General features: G+C 40.8%; 1 protein-coding gene across 3 annotated transcripts in view; it reads right to left on the bottom strand.

The window, feature by feature from the left end:
• The window catches only part of SLAMF6 (SLAM family member 6), a 24116-nt gene extending 7205 nt beyond the window's left edge, over positions 1–16911 (bottom strand). For all 3 annotated transcript variants that reach the window (XM_017503598.2, XM_037729613.1, XM_037729614.1), the window contains exons 1-2: positions 16762–16911; positions 3759–4091 (exon numbers count right to left, since the gene is read on the bottom strand). In XM_017503598.2, coding sequence (XP_017359087.1) covers positions 3759–4091; positions 16762–16867 — 439 coding nt within the window. In that variant the 5' untranslated portion in view covers positions 16868–16911. The remainder of the gene's footprint in view (positions 1–3758; positions 4092–16761) is intronic.
• Between the last annotated feature and the right edge of the window lie 793 nt (positions 16912–17704).

Genomic DNA, 17704 nt, shown 5'->3' with positions numbered 1-17704 from the left:
AAAAAAAAAAAAAAAAAAAAGAAGAGACAGAGTAGTACTTTAAGCTGAGTAGGGGTTGTGGAGCATCTGTACTGAAATCTTGCCAGAACAGAGTTTTCATGTATGGGAAGAGTCTTGGATTTGGAGTCAGGAAGACCTGAATTAAGATCACGGCTTTGTCATTTCCTGGCTACATGACCATGGACAAATTACTGCTATCTCTAAGCCTCAATTTCCTTATATGTGAGACTAGGTAATAATATCTACTTCTCAGGTAAACCTGAGGAATAGCTGAGACAGTGCCTAGTGCAGGGACGTCAAGTATTTGGCATGAAAATGACATCTCCCTCCTCTCATGTTGATGGCTGAACAAAAAAAATCCATCTTGCTACCTTTTTCCACTTAATGAATATGTAAGAACATTTCCACATGTATGTAAGTATATAAGTATATCTCAAACTCAGCATGTTCAAAAGGAATCCTGTTTTTCTCTCCCAAACCTTCTCAACCTGCAGTTTTACCTATCTGACTTGATGACAACTGCCTCCTTGCAATCACTGAGATGCAAACCCCTGGAGTTATCACATACTCCCACATCAGGAAATCCTGCTGGCTCTACCTTCAAAATATGTCCAGAATGCAACCCCTTCTCACCATCTCCACTGCTACCACCGCGATCCAAGCTAGCATTAACCCTTGCCTGAGTTATTGCAATGGCCTCCTAATTGGTCCATTGTACCCTTCTCCCTTAAAGTCTATTCTCAACAGAGCAGCTGAAGGAATCCTTTAGACAAGTAAGCCACATCATATTACTTGTTTGCAAAACCATTTGATGGTTCTCAGTGTCACTGAGAGTAGAAGCCAAAGTCTTTGTGGTGGCTCTGAGTCCTTATGTAATGTGGCCCCTGTTTCCTTTCTGGACTCGTTTTCTATTACCCTCCCCCGTTCTCTGCTCCTGGATGTTTGGCCTCCATGGTGTTTCTTGAGTAGGTCAGGCACAGGGGAACTTGCTATTTATGCTGGATGGCTTGTCTTCCAAGTACCTGCATGGCCCACTCTCTCACTTCCAACAAATGAGGCCTGTTTTGTTCACTCCCTTTAAAATTGTCCTCTCTTCCCTGGCACTCCTGATGCTTCTTATGCTGTTCTAATCTCTCCTTTGTTCATACCACTCAGGACTTGCTTTCACGCTATATCATTTGTTTGTGTGTTATGTGAATTGTTTGTTACCTGCCTCTACTTCCCTTCCGGAATGTAAGCTCCATGAGGACTGTGACCTTTGTCTGTTTTGCTCACTGATGTATTCAGGTGCCCACAACAGAACCTGGAATATTACTTGAGTCTATCAAATATTGTTGACTCAATTAATAAACTTAACATGGCTTCAACATTTTCTTAACCCTGAACTCTAGGGAGTTGTATTATTTTGTTTTCACACTACTATAAAGATACTACCTAAGAATGGGTAATTTATAAACAAAAGAATTTTAATTGACTCACAGTTCTGCATGGCTGGGGAAGCCTCAGGAAACTTACAATCATGACAGAAGTGCAAGGGGAAGCAAGGCACATCTTACATGGCAGCAGGAGAGAGAAAGAAAGCAAGGAAGTGCCACACTAAAAACCATCAGCTCTCTTGAGCACTTACTATCATGAGACCAGCATGGGAGAAATCTCCCACATGATCCAGTCAGCTCCCACCAGGACCCTCCCTTGACATGTGGGGATTCCAATTCGAGATGAGATTTGGGTGGGGATGCAGAGCCAAGCCATGTTAGTGGTCACTCCTAATTAACTGGTATTGGCCCATAAAATCAAATCTTTGCCATCCGTATCCTGGCACATACCAAGAGATTGATCAATGTTAAAAATAAAACTGACATAGCTTATACCTTGAAATCCCTTTGCGCTATTGTAAAACTAGCTGGTGTACTGATGTAGCTTACACAATTCTTTGTGTATGTGCCTTTGAAGGAGATGGCACTCCAAAAAGCCCTGAAAGAGATTAGCGTTGAGCCTCAAGAATGTGGTTGTTTCAAGAGAAGTCATACCTGGTCTTCTCAACAATGTTAGAGGAACATTATCTCAGTAAATGTGATGGAGCCTCGTACCCATTTCAGGCTTTCCATTGGATGACTCTTTCTTCTCTCCAGCGTCCTACACTGCCTTGACAATCACTGATCACCCAGGGTGATTCTGCCCGTAGTAAGTTGAGTAAAGACCTCACAAAAGATCTATGTCCTAATTCCCAGAATCTGCATATTACCTTATTGGAAAAAAGCGTCTTTGCACGTGAAAGTAAGTTATATGAGATTATCCAATATAATCTGGATAGGCCCCAAACCCAGTGACAAGTGTTTCCATAAGAGAAAAGCAGAGATGTTCGAGACAGACAGAAGAGAAGGAGGCAGTGTGACCATGGAGGTAGAGATTGGTGTGAGGCAGCCACAAGCAAAAGAAAACCCAGGAGTGTTGATAGGTACCAGAAACTGGGAGAGGCAAAGAGCGGATTGACCCCTACGGCCTCCAGAGGGAGCACAGCCCTGCCTACACTGTGATTTTGGACTTCTGGTCTTCAGAACTGTGAGAGAATATAAATTTCTGTTAAGCCACCTACTTTATGGTATTTCTGTCCCAGCAGCCTCGGGAAATTAATACATTGCCTCAGGGCAATTTTCCCCTTTTAGTTAGAATCTCTTATATCGTTTTCCAGACATCATCTCTTTCCCATTACATTTATCTGTTTGGTGTTCTATTCTTCAAGGACATGACTTTGACTAATCTAACACAATACACCTGCCAGATATTCCGGGGATACTAAAAGTTAACATGTAATCTGTCTTTGGAGACATTCCATTTAACAGTCCTTTTTTGAGAGCCATGTCTTAACCCCAAGGACTCTGAGTGAATTTGAGACACAACAGGCCCTCAAGTGGATAAGAATTATAGAATTTCAGTGGCCTTTAGTGTTGCCTGGTCTGATTGCCAATTTAATGCTCAAATCTCCTGCTAAGTGATTATAAAACCATTAATGGCATATCTGAATATTACTGATTGCTAGAAAGGTTTTTTCTGATATCGACTCATAAGCAATCTCATTGTAGTTTACATAATTTTATGATGATAACATTTTCATTCTTTTTCATCTTGGGAAGGCAGATGGTTGACTGGTGATTAATATGAGCCATCTGGGGAAAATATTGTTAAAAATTAAATAACCTTGGCAGAAAGGATGTTTCTCATTATCAGTTTATCTTTGCCAAGCACTTTCTAGGTAGACCACTGTTCTGTACACAGACCATTCTACTGGGTCAGACTAGCCTTTGTGAAAAGGGAGGTGTCGTGGCAGGGCAGTTATGTGAGAAGTGCTGCCATCACTATCTCTGTGACTTGTAGGCAAGTCACTGTGACTGAGGCTGTACCTCAGGGGTAAGGTCTGTAGCTACCTCATGGAGCCTTTGTGAGAATTACATGGCAAATACATGTAATGCACAAGGCAACACTATCATAAATATTTCATTTCCATTACTTCTACTACTCTGCTGGTTGAAAAAGACTGTTTTATTGGAGTGAAGTCATTTTGGGCTGTAACACAGACTTAGGTCTGTCCTCAGCTCTGTCACTATCTGACTCTGTAATGTTGACTTGACACTGACTCAATGACTCCAAATACCACACTCTATACTACTAGGCTATAGTGCACATTTGAAGTCACATAGGATTGAAATACATGTATATTTTTCCGTTCCTATGAAATTAAACCCCATGTTTTGACTCACTGAATATCCTCAGAGTGTAACTGGACACATTTGCAGCGGTCTCTGAGGACATCTGGGCACTGTAAGAGCCTGTGTCTTCCATCTCCAGGTTGCTGAGTTGCAGGGAGTAGGACTGGGTGAAGTTCAGTCGCTTTCTCCATTTCGGATTAGTCAGGTGGATTTGTGGACTTTTGGCTTCACAGGGTTCTATGAAGGCAATAGATGTTCCATTGTAAAGCCAAGTAATGGTCTTGATCTTCTCTCCTGCAGGAAACTCCAGGGGAAGAGTTATTGACTCCCCCAGAACCCCATTCACCATCAATGGGGTTGAGCTGGTTTGTGAAACTGGATTCCCTGTAAACACAGAAGGAAAAGGTTTTAAAAAATGTTCCTGACAAAATCCCTGCCTAGTCCTTCACCCTTTCGCCTAACTCTGCCAGTCTGTTAGAGCTCTCTGATACCAAAACTCGGAGATATGACAGAGTGGGAAGGTTTAAGGAGATGTTTCTAAATGGATAATCAGAGTCCCAGAGCTCCACCTCCAGCAAAATGTCAGACACTCTTGGTTAGTAGGCAGCTGGTCTGGATGAAACTGGCCCAGTCCACACTGGGTCCTACACTGGTGGGTCACTCCCAGGTCATGACTATGCTTCGTGACCCCAGCCTCTGAATTCCTTGGGCATTAGGTTGAGGGGGACAGGAAACTATTATAGACTCCAAAAAACTGCAAGTCTTTGCTGATAAAGTGTAATTAAAGCCTGATATTTACTGATTACCTATTGTGTGTCCAATATAGTAGGCTTGTGCAATTTAGAAGGTAACAGAGACTAATATCAGGGATTTATAGCATAGTCAGTTGTTCTTATACATTATTTCATTGGTGCTGACAACAATTCTGTGAGGCAGGCAGGATGGATATTACTGCTTCCATTTATAGATAAAGGAACTGAACCACAGAAAGGTTAGCTAATTTTCCCAGGGTTGCACAGTTAAAGAATAGCAGAGTCAGAATTCAAACTCAGGTCTTCTGACACCAATGACTGTGCTCTTTTCATGATGCCAGAAGGTACTTTTTATTCTCTCAGAAAGATTATAATGTAGTTGTTGAGGAGATAAAATGGATACATATAGAAATAATGAATATAATTTCAAAGTAACACACGATAGCATTATTGTGAGCTTATTCAGAACCATCAAGGTTTAAGCAAAAAAGGTGAAATGATCACAATGATTCTTAAAGAAGATGCTTCCTTAGCATCCTTTCCCAAATTCTTAGCAATTATCACACTATTTTGTAGTCTTGTTCACCTGTTTGCTTAACTGGCTTAATTATCCTTGCATGTCAGTATTCAGCACCGTGTCTGACACGTAGTAGAGTCTGTGGAAATGTTCAAGTGGGTCAATGAATAAATAACCATAACCATTACCTCAGCCTTCTCAGGGTCTGTTGCTTTTTTTTTTTTTCTTAAAAATTTCAACGTTTATTTTAGATATGGGGGTACATGAGGAGGTTTGTTCTATGGGTATGTTGCACCCAGATAGTGAGCATAACAACAAATAGGTAGTTTTTCAACTCATTACGTGCTCCCTTCCTTGCCGTCTAGTAGTACACAGCGTCTGTTAATACCATGTTTATGTCCATGTGTGCTCAATGTTCAGCTCCGTCTTATAAGTGAGAACATATACTATTTGGTTTTCTGTTCCTGTGTTAGCTTGCTTAGGATTATGGCCTCCAACTCCATCCATGTTGCTGTAAAAACGTGATTTTATTCTTTTATATGGCTGTTTAGTATTCCATGGTGTATATGTACCATATTTTCTTTATTCAGTCCATCACTGATGGGAACCTAAGTTGATTCCTTGTCTTTGCTATTATGAATAGTATAGGGATGAACATACAAGTGTATGTGTCTTTTTGGTATCATGATCTATTTTCCTCTGGCTATATACTCAGTAATGGGATTGTTGGGTTGAATGGTAGCTATGTTTTAAGTTCTTTGAATAATCTCCAAACTGCCTTCCACAATGAAAATTTACATTTCCCGCTAATGGTATATGGTTGTTTCCTTTTCTCTGAAGCCTCACCAAGTGGGACCTAACACCTACTTTTTTGTTTTGACTTTTTAATAATAGCCATTCTGACAAAAAACTGTATTAGTCCATTTTCACACTGCTAATAAAGACATACCCAAGGTTGGTCATTTATAAAGAAAAGAGATTTAATTGACTCACAGCTCCACATGGCTGGGAGGCCTCACAATCATGGTAGAAGGTGAAGGAGGAGCAAAGTCATGTCTTACATGGCAGCAGGCAAAGGGAGCGTGTGCAGGGGAACTCCCCTTTATAAAACCATCAGCTCATGAGACTTATTCACTATCATGAGACTAGCACGGGAAAGATCACCCCCATTATTCAATTACCTCCTACTGGGTCCCTCCCATGACACATGGGAATTATGGGAGCTCTACAGGTCAGGATGAGATTTTGGGTGAAAACACAGTCAAACCATATCAAAAACAAAACCAGCATTTATTGTTTTTTGACTTTATATTAATAGCTATTCTGACTGGTGTGAGACAATATTTCATTGTGGTTTTGATTTGCATTTCTCTGATGATTAGTGATGCTGGGCATTTTTTCATATGTTTGTTGGTCACTTGTATGTCTTTTTTTTGAGATGGAGTCTTGCTCTGTTGTCCAGGCTGGTGTGGAATGGTGTGGTCTCGGCTCACTGCAACCTCTGCCCCCCGGGTTCAAGCAATTCTCCTGCCTCAGCCTCCCAAGTGGCTGGGATTACAGGAGCCTGTCACCACACCCAGCTAATTTTTGTATTTTTAGTAGAGGTGGGGTTTCACCATGTTGGCCAAACTGGTCTTGAACTCCTGACCTCGTGATCCACCCACCCTGGCTTCCCAAAGTGCTGGGATTATAGGGTGAGCCACTGTGCCCAGCCTGCATGTCTTCTTTTAAGAAGTGTCTGTTCATGTTCTTTGCCCATTTTTTAATGGGGTTATTCATCTTTTTGCTTGTTGATTTGAGCTCCTTATAGATTCTGGGTATTAGATCTTTGTTGCAGACATAGTTGGCAAATATTTTCTTCCATTCTGTAAGTTGTCTGTTTACTGTAATGATAGCTTCTTTTGCTATGCAGAAACTCTATAATTTACTTAGATTCCACTTGTCAATTTTTGTTTTTGTTGCAGTTGCTTTTGGGGACTTAGCCAAAATTTCTTTGCCAAAGCCAATGTCAAGAAAGGTATTTCCTATTTTTTTCCCAGGATTTTTATAGCTTGAGGTTTTGTATTTAAATCTTTGATTCATCTTGAGTTAATTTTTGTATATGGTCAAATGTAGGGGTCCAGTTTCAATCTTCTGCTTATGGCTAGCCAGTTATCCCAGTACCATTTATTGAATAGGGAGTCCTTTTTCCATTGCTTGTTTTTGTTGGCCTTGTCAAAAATCAGATGGTTGTTAGGGTGGGGCTTTATTTCTGAGTTTTCTGTTCTATTCCATTCGTCTATGTGTCTGTTTTTGTACTGGTACCATGCTGTTTTGGTTACTATAACCTTATGGTATAGTTTGAAGTCAAGTAGTGCGATGTCTCTGGGTTTTTTGTTTTTGTTTAGAATTGCTTTGACTGTTTGGGCTCTTTTTTCTTTGTTTGTTTCATATGAATTTTAGAATAATTTTTTTAATACTGTGAAGAATGACATTGGTAGTTTGATAAAAATAGCATTGAATCTATAAATTGCTTTGGGTGGTTATAGACATTTTAAGGATGTTGATTCTTCCAATCCATGAGCATGAAATGTTTTTCCTCTTATTTGTGTCGTTCCTGAGGATTTCTTACTTCTTAGGAGAGGAGCTGAATAGGGAAGGAAATGTCTCTTGGTATCCTGGTGCTCAGCTCCTGGGTGAGCTTGCACACCCTCTCTCTTTCATTAATTGTCATATGAATTCCAGGCACATGAACTTGCTGTCATCAACATCTTTCCCATCAGCATTTTAACACATTGTGACTTGTCATATTGACTCCTCTTTCCTCTGAATCACATGAGTGAATACCACAAGGAAAATTTTGAGCAAAAAGTCCAGATATCAGAGAATATAATGATGCGATTCGATTTATTTAAAGTGGATAAACAGACAAAACAAATTTATGCTGTCAGAAGTCAAGAGAGTGGTTACATTTGAGGAGGAGGGAGAGGTGGTGAATAGGAGGGAGTATAAAGGGAGGATCCTAGAATGCTGATAATGCCCTATTTCTAGATCTGTATTTGGCTACACAGATTTATTCATCTTTACGATAATCCATTGAGCTGATACTTAAGATCTGAACAGTTTTTATCCTTGTATTTCAGTTTAAAAAATCAAAACAGTAACAAGATCACAACAAAGTAAAATCATGACGATGATCTATAAGGACTAAAATTATCTGGCCATTTCTCTCTCTTTGACCTAATTCCTATGCTTCCTCCCTTGTTCACTTTGCTCCAACCCCCTTGAACAAGCCTGGGCTTTTGCATTTGCAATCCTTTCTTTCTGGAATGCACTTCCTCCAAGTATCCATGTAGCTCACTCTTTTGCCTCTATAAAGCCATTAATGCAAACATTCCTGCTCAGAGAGTTTAAAGAAGTGTGACCACTCTTTCCTCACCATCAGCTCCTATCCACCCTTGCACATCCTGCTGCCTTTGGATTTACCATCTAGTACTTACTATGTAGTATACTTTATAATTTACATATTTGTTTTTATTTATTTTCCCACCTCTCCACTAGAATGTAAGCTTCATAAGGCAAAGATTTTTGTCTGTTTTGTTTACTATTGTGAACATTCTTGAACAGTGCCTGGGACATAGTAAGCATCCCATGAATATTTATTGAGTAAATGGACATATCTCCATTCCATCTCTGGGAGGTTTTCTGTCTGGAATGTTAAAGCTCATTTCCTTTTGGTAGCAAGTCTTGGGTTACTCAGGGGCCCAAGGACTCACCAGGAGCTGCTCTTCCCTTACCTAGAACACTCCTTTTAGTTCCCTTGATTTTATAGATTTCAATCGTTAGTTTATTTAACAAGTCATTCATTCTACTATTTGCTAACTTCTATGCTAATTCAATTAGTAAAACCTTAGGAACCATGGCATTCGGACCATATTTATTAGATCTGTTTTATGTGCCAGTGGAAACTGGGAATATAAACATCAGTAAGATACTGTCAGTCTTCTGGGTCCACCATTTGATAGAGGAGCCTGACAGGTAAATGAGTAGTTGGTTCTGATGTGGTGGGTTGGGCACTGAGCCAGTGTAGGGCTTGCCCCTGCATTGCCCTTGTATCACTACTGCACCTGCACATGCAATAGCAAACACTTCTTTCATAGTCACAAGACTATTTTCCTTTCTTTTCCATAATCTTGAGGTCAGGGATTCTGATGATTATTTCTGTATCTCTAGAACTTAGCACACAACTTCTAGCTCAATAAATGTTGAATTGTTAGAGATATGTACTCCACGGGAGCAAAAATTGAGAGAATCATAAACTGGGGACAGTTAGGGGTCGTCAGGGAACATTTCAGAGTAGATGACATTGTAGCAAAATTTTGAATAAAAACTATGAGTTCTCCATTACTTAAATATTTGTAATTCTTCCAAGAATACTTAACTTTTTTTTTTTTTGTACTGCTGTTCCCTCTGCTTAAAATGCCCTTGCTCACCTTTCCTACATGGTAAGCTCCTGTTTATCCTTCAAGGATGAGCTAAAGTATTTGTTTGCCTCTGCTTATATTTTTGGAGGTTTTACATTGGTACAGGGGAGAGAGAGAAAGGAGTTCATGGTGAAGGAAAGGGAGAAGGAGCACGGGATGGATGGAATAGTAGGAATAGCTCCCCACAGACCCAAAACCAAACCAAAGCAAAACTAGATTTGAGCTAATATGCTTAGGGACAGTGAAGGTCAGATGCTACTGAAAATGTTCAAAAGACCTTATGTGAATCTTTGGACAGGAGCAGAGCTGCTTCAGGGCCAAGGTGTTGTGGTGCGGCACAGAGGGCACACGGAGGTCCTTTTCTCTGCTCTGCCTGGAATCAACACTGATGCTTTGGGAGCATACGGGGCCAGCACCCTTGGCATGGATATTGACTTTCTTGGAATAGGCAGGGCATCCAAATGGCTCTGCTGGCATCCTGTGTAGAGGACTACAATCAGAAAAAGAGATTAAGAATGGGAAAGATGCCTCATGTTAGCTGTAGCTAGTAGACTGCTTTGGGGGTTCATGAGAAGCTTTCCTTTGGGGACTCTCATAAGTCACTGGGGAACACCTTGCAACATGGAGGTGGCTCTGAGGTCTTATCCATCCTCTGGTGAGGATGTCAAGACAGTAGACACTTGGGGTACATTTGTTTACAAGTTTCATCTACTGTACGATGTGTTTTGGGGAACTCAAATAACGTCTTAGCATTGTATTTCCCCAGAACCTGGTCCAGGGAACTCAGTGAATATTCAATCAATTGGGATTAGAATACAGAAGTTTTGAAGGGTTACCTAATTACTGGAGGGTTAGTTTGGAAGGTATTAAGAAACATGGAGTATTTTTGAAAATTGGTAAATTATACAGAGAGCAGTGTCTTAGGAAAGAAAGGAGAGAGACAGAACTAAGCAGATTCTGAAAAAGAGAGAAAAGTCAGAAGAAACTTTGGGGTTTCTAACCTGAGGGAGTAGCTTAGGCCCATCTATAGCAAAGAGTGCTAAGACTATTCAATAGGGAAAGAATGCTCTCTTTAACAAATGGTGCTGGGACAACTGGATATCCACATACAGAAGAATGAAGTTGGACCCCTTCCTCTCATTATATGCAAAAATTAACTCAAAATGTATTGATCACCTAAATATAAGAGCTAAAACTCTTAGAAGAAAACATAATGATAAATATTCATGATCTTGGATTTGGAAATGGATTCTGATATATGACACCAACAGCATAAGTAAGAAAAGATTGAAAAGAGGGGAGGGGCCAAGACGACCAATTAGAAACAGCTGTGGTTGAAGGATCCCACTAAGAAGAATGAAAACAGTGAGTGAATCCTGCGCCAGCAGCTAAGGTATCCAGGTTCACTCACTGAGACTGACTAGGTGGTTGGCATGACCCACAAAGAATGAGGAAAAGTAGGGTGGAGCGACAGCTCACCTGGAAGCTGCATGGGGCAAGTGGTGTTTCCACCCCCAGCCAAGGAAGGTGGCGAGTGATTGTGCTACCCCACCCAGGAAACCATGTGTTTTCCATGGATCTCTGCAACCCATGGACCAGGAGATCCCCTTGTGAGCCAACACCACAAGGGCCTTGGGTCCCAAGCACAGAGCTGTGCAGACTCTCAGCTGCCACTTGGCTGGAGACTGCCTAAGACTACTGAGTTCTTGGGGGAAGGGGCAGCAGCCATCCCTGCAGCTTCAGTCTGTTTTCCCCTACCAGCACTAGAGGGTCTGGGTGGTTTGGGTCCAGGAGGAATTCGCCATAGTGCAGCACAGTGGCTTGGCAGACTGTGGCCAGACTGGCTCTTTAGGCTGGACCCAGACTCATCCCTTCTCACTGGGTATGGCCTCCCTGTGAAAATTTCAGCAATTCCACTCAGGGATTTATGAACAGAACTCTGATCTCCCTGGGATGGAGCCCCTGTGGGTAGGTGGGCTGCTGGCTCTGTGGATCAACAGACTTAGTCTTTTCCCATGCTGGCTCTGAGGAATCTGGGCAGTCTAGATAAGTGGGATTCCTCCCATCTCACCACATCCTTTCTGCCAAGGGATAGACAGAGTGCTTCATTAAGTGAGTCCCTTATCCTGTGCCTCCTGACTGGGTGAGACTCCCCAACAGGGGTTACCAGACATGTTATACAGGAGCATTCCCACTGTCATCAATTTGGTGCCCCTCTGGGACAGTGCTCCCAGAGGAAGAAGCAGGCAGCCATCTTTGCTGTTTTGCAGCCTCTATTGGTGACACCTCCAGGGTGGGAGGGACCCAGGTAAATAGGGTCTGGAGTGGGGCTCCAGCATACTGCAGCAGCCCTGCAGAAGAGGGGCCTGACTACTAAAATAAAAATAAACAGAAAGCAACAACAACAGTATCAACAAAAAAGTCCCCACAAAAAGAACTCATTCAAAGGTCAGCAGCCTCAAAGAGCTAAGCTAGATAAACTCAGGAAGATGAGAAAGAATCAATAAAGAATGCTGAAAATCCAAAAAGCCAGAGTGCCTCTTCTCCTCCAAATGACTGTAACACCTCTCCAGCAGGGCGCAGAACTGGGCTCAGGCTGAGATAGATGAACTGAGAGAAGTGGGCTTGAGAAGGTGGGTAATAATGAACTTTGATGAGCGAAAGGAGCATATTCTAGCTCAATGCAAAGAACCTAAGAACCATGATAAAATATTATAGGAGCTGTTAACCAGAATAACCAGTTTAGAGAGGAGCATAAATGACCTGATGGAGCTGAAAAACACAACATGAAAACATCACAATGCAATCGCAAGCATCAATAGCCAAATAGAACAAGTGGAGAAAGGAATTTCAGAGATTGAAGACTATCTTGTTGAAATAAAACAGGCAGACAAGATCAGAGAAAAAAGAATAAAAAGGAACAGACAAAACCTCTGAGAACTATGGGATTATGTAAAGAGACCAGATCTACAACTGATTATGGTACCTAGAAGAGACAGGGAAAATGAAACCAAGTTGGGAAACGTACTTCAGGATATGATCCAGGAGAACTTACCCAACCTAGCAAAACAGGCCAACATTCAAACTCAAGAAATACAAAGAACCCCAGTAAGATACTCCATGAGAAGATCAACCACCAGACACATAATTATTAGATTCTCCAAGGTCAAAATGAAGGAAAAAATGTTAAGGGCAGCCAGAGAGAAAGGCCAAGTCACCTACAAAGGGAAGCCCATCAGAATAACACTAGAATGGTGATAATAATTTTTTTAAAAGGTTGAAAGAAACAAATGTTGATGAGGATGTGGAGAAATTATAAGTTTTGTACCTAGCTAGTGGAAATATAAAATGGTACAACCATTGTGGAAAACAGTTTGGCAGTCCCTCAAAAAGTTAAGCTTAGAGTGATATGATCCAACAATTCCATTCCTAGGTATATACCAAGATAAATTAAAAACAGGTAGTCGGCCGGGCGCAGTGGCTCACGCCTGTAATCCCAGCACTTTTGGAGGCCGAGGCGGGTGAATCACGAGGTCAAGAGATCGAGACCATCCTGGTCAACATGGTGAAACCCCGTCTCTACTAAAAATACTAAACATTAGCTGGGCATGGTGGTGCGTGCCTGTAATCCCAGCTACTCAGGAGGCTGAGGCAGGAGAATTGCCTGAACCCAGGAGGCGGAGGTTGCGGTGAGCCAAGATCGCGCCATTGCACTCCAGCCTGGGTAACCAGGGAAACTCCGACTCAAAAAAAAAAACAAAAACAAAACAGGTAGTCAAATACTTGTACACATAGTAGCACTATTCACAAGAGCCAAAAAGGCAAAAACAATCCAGATGTCAATTGATAGATGAATGGATAAATAAAATGTAGTATATACAGATTATAAAATATTATTCAGCCAAAAAGGAATGAAGTACTGATACATGGTACAACATGGACGAACCTGGAAAACACGATGCTAAGTGAAAGAAGTCAGACACAAAAAGTTATATATATATTGTATGATTTAGTTTATATGAAATTCCCCAGAATAGGTAAACCCACAGAGACAGGAAGCAGATCAGTATTTGCCAGGGGCTAGGGGGACGGGAGAATGGGAAATGACTGCTTAGTGGGTACAGGGCGTTCTTTAGGGTGTTGAAATGTTTTAGTATAATAGAAGTGGTGGTTTCACAACATTGCGAATGTACAAAATACCACTGAATTTCATACTTTAAAATTATTACATTGTGTTACAAGAATTTCACCTTAATAAAAAATGTCTGAGTGTCGACAGAGAAACAACTAAAACTGAATCTGGGTTAAGGGACCAAAAACAGAGGTATGAATGACTGGAGGTCGCATTGGAGATTGCACATTCTGAGGGATAGAAAAACACACATCTTTGAGGATAATGAAAAAATATAAAACAGCTCTCTACCTGTTGAGCAATAGTAAACATTTAAAGATGTGTATGATTGGCAAAAAGTAGATAATGCTGCTCAGGGAGCCATTAGATCACAATCTCTTTGCAGAAGAGCATTGCGCATTTTGACTTAACCTCAGAATCAGCTCTCATGGGTTGGCTTTACTTCTATTTCCAACCACTGGCTGCTCTCTCCTGGACCTCAGAATACCTATATCTGCTTCCTGCAAACACACTCAAAAATTAGTTCCCATTTCTCCCTCCCTAAAATCTCACTGTGACTGAAGTCCAGTGGAATTTAGGACCTTGCTGTTCAGTGTGGTCCATGGACAGGGAGCATTGGTGTCACCTGGGAGCCTGTTAGAAATGCAGAATCTCAGTCCCTATTCCAGAATCAGCATTTTAATAAGATTCCCTCAAGTAATTTATATGACCATTGAAGTCTGACAGGCTTCTATCTGTAGAAATTAAAATGAAGAAACAAGATTCACTTTCTCTAGGATGTCATGATGCTTGATTTCAGTTATAATTATTGTTTTTTTTTCTGTTAGTTTTGCCACCCAGGGCTTCAGTTAAAGGAAACAGGATTATTTTTCAACAAGGTTTTTCTTTTCAGCTAAATTTTCTAAAACAAGGCGAGTTGGATAGCGCCCATTCTTTGGAAAGAATGGACGATTCTTTCCCATTCATTGGAAAGAATGTAGGCTGGCATGAGTCATTGTTTTTCATGGTTGTTTCCATGATTGATTTCATTTGCCCTGCACTTTTGCAACAGGGGTCTCTTTCCCTTCCTAAATTGCTCCAAGCTCTTCCCTGCCTCAGGGTCTTTACTCACATGATCCCTTCTGCCTTAAAAGCTTCTTCATTTGACGTTTCCTGTTTAACTTTTCACACTCTTTAAATACGAGATGAAATGTTATTTTTTCAGAAAGTCCTTTCTTCATCACTCAGTTTAAAGCAGGTCCCTGTGTTTTTCTCTATCAAGGTGCCCTGCTTATTTTCTTGCTGGCCTCACATTTTCTAATTATATATGCATTTGTGTGAACATGTGACTGTGTGTAAGCTAAGTAATATGATGAAGTGGTCATGAGCACACACTTCAGAGCCAGGCTCCCTGATTTCCAGTTCTAGCAGCCACTTCTCCCCTCCTGGGCCTCAGAACACCTGCATCTGCCTCCTGCAAACACATTCAAATGTGTTTCTCTTTCTATACCCATTTCCCCCATAACTGTGGGACAGTAAGCAAGTTACTTAAGTGCTCTGTGCCTTCTTTCCCCATCTGTGAAATGGAGATGGGAGCCCTGTATATTTCATAGAGTCACTATAAGAAGTATTCATGGAAATAGGGAGAAGAAGAGGAGTTTTAACATGAGGACATTCAGAATATTTTTATTTTAGAGGTGGATTTCATTTTGCAGGGAGGTAAAAATGAAACAAAAACTCAAGATTCTGCTCCCAGGTCAGGAAGTGGCTCTTGAACGAAAGCAAGAATTCTCTCTCTTTCTGCATTGTATATATATTTCCCAAAGTTCTGTTCTCATTCCAGTTTTCTCCTTAGTTTAACTTACCCCTATGCTGTTGATTTTTAAGTCTCCAGACTCACCCCTACTCCTAGTCCTAAATTCCCAGGAACTTTCATGTAACTTCCTCATGGATAGTACACCGACATCCTAAAATCAGCAGGTCCAAAACTGAACTCACCTTCCTCCTGTGGCTGCTCTCCACCTTCCAATTTTGTCACTTTCTTTGGCTATCCTGTCAGAAATTTCACTGCCCTCTTTACCGTATTTCATCTCTCTCTTTTCTACTTGAATTTCTTTTTTCTACTTTTATTTCTTCCTTATCACTATTCAATACATTATTTTACTTGTTTTTTTTGTTTTTATGGTTTGTCTTCTGCTAAAATGTTAACTCCACGAGAGCAGGGATTTTTTTGCTTGCTTTGTTCATGATGTATTCATGCAAACTAGAACAGTGCCAGACATCCAATAGGTGCTCGATGAATATTTATTAAACGACTTAACAAATCCTCCTTCCCCCTCATTCCAATTGCCAATTAATCTACTTAACTCCATATCGATGGGATCTCTTGCTTCCATCCTGTCTTTTATGCTGCTGCCACACTCATTCGGTTGTCATTGTTTCTCAGAACTATTACAAGAGCTTGCTGCATGCTGGCTAATGAAATTTGGGCAAGTTATTTAAATTACCTTCACCCGAGTTCTTTATTTTAAAATGGAGATAATAATCACACAAATTCATAGAATTCTCATGAGACTCATAATGTGTGTACAGCACCTGAAACAATACTTGAAATATACTAAGCACTCCGTCCTAATTTGCACTAAAGGAGGGGAGAGATGGAAACCTTTTTTTTTTTTTTTTTTTGCAGCTAGAGAGGATTATTTTTAGTGTGTTTGGTTGGGCCCAGAAATTTTGGCTCAACTGAATAATAGGTTTTTAATATTTAAGATGAGGATAGTGAGGTTCAGAGAGGATAAGTAACCTTCTTGAGGTTCACAGTAAGGTAGTAGCTAAATTGGTATGAGGGCTCATTTTCTTGATCTTGGTACTCTTTACAGTATGCTGGCCATATACCACTGTCTTATTTTGCAAAAGCTTATTTCCTCTGCCCCAGCAAATAACTTTCTTACATACAGACACAGTTGAAATTGTTCACTGACAACCATTTCAGGCTTATGGCATTCAAAGTTGAGAGGAGGTATATGAGTGGTACTTATATCAGGTACCACCACGAGCATCCCCTTCCCCACCCCAATCCCTTGACAGGGAGCCAGACAGACAGACAACCATATACGGACGATTTAGATTGAGCAATGCAGACCCGTGTAGTCACTAGTGACATAAAAGCAGGGAGTCACTAGTGACTACATGGGTCTGCGTTGACATTTACCTGGGCCAAAGCAGAAGACAAGCAGGAGCAATCGGAACAGCCACAACATGCTTTCCGCGGTGAAGACGTGTGCTTGAGACCTTGAGGCAGTCAACGCTGTTGCCATTCTGACAGCAAACTGAAAATACTTTTTACTGAGGCTTCCGCTTCCTTCAGAGGTGTGGCGAAAACTTCCTCCTCTGCCACTGTTTTGTTTACTTTTCAATTTACCTTTTTTCTGAGCTAAACGCACAAATCTTTTTCTGTTTGTTTTTGGAAAAAAAATAAAAGTCCTTTATTGCATCTTTCATAAACTTGTATGTAGAAGTCTGTTAGGAATTTCCTAAAATCTACTAGAACAAATAAATGAATTCAGCAAGGTGAAACGACAAAACCAACATATATAATTCAATTGCAATTGTATATACTAGCTATGATTAATCTGAAAATAAAATTAGAAAAACAATTCCACTCAAATTATATCAGAAAGAAATTTTTAAGTATAAAGCTAAGAAAAAGCAAAACAAAGCCCTGAATTTCTAAAAATCTAATTTTCTTCTTTCTTTCTTTCTTTTTTTTTTCCATTTATTTATTTTATTGCATTTTAGGTTTTGGAGTACATGTGAAGAACATGCAAGATTGTTGCATAGGTACACACGTGGCAGTGTGATTTGCTGCCTTCCTCCCCATCACCTACATCTGGCATCTCACCCCTTGCTATCTCTCCCCAACTCCCCACCCTCCACCATCCTCCCCATTTCCCCCCAACTGACCCCAGTGTGTAGTACTCCCCTCCCTGTGTCCCTGTGTTCTCATTGTTCAACACCTGCCTATGAGTGAGAACATGCAGTGTTTGATCTTCTGCTCTTCTGTCAGTTTGCTGAGAATGATGGTTTCCAGGTTCATCCATGTCCCTACAAAGGACACAAATTCATCGTTTTTGATGGCTGCATAATACTCCATG

The sequence above is a fragment of the Cebus imitator genome, unplaced genomic scaffold (genome assembly GCF_001604975.1).
Source record: "Cebus imitator isolate Cc_AM_T3 unplaced genomic scaffold, Cebus_imitator-1.0 Scaffold313, whole genome shotgun sequence".
NCBI classification, from domain to species: domain Eukaryota; kingdom Metazoa; phylum Chordata; class Mammalia; order Primates; family Cebidae; genus Cebus; species Cebus imitator.
Note: the sequence above shows the minus strand (reverse complement) of the source record. Positions and strands in the feature narration are given on the sequence as shown.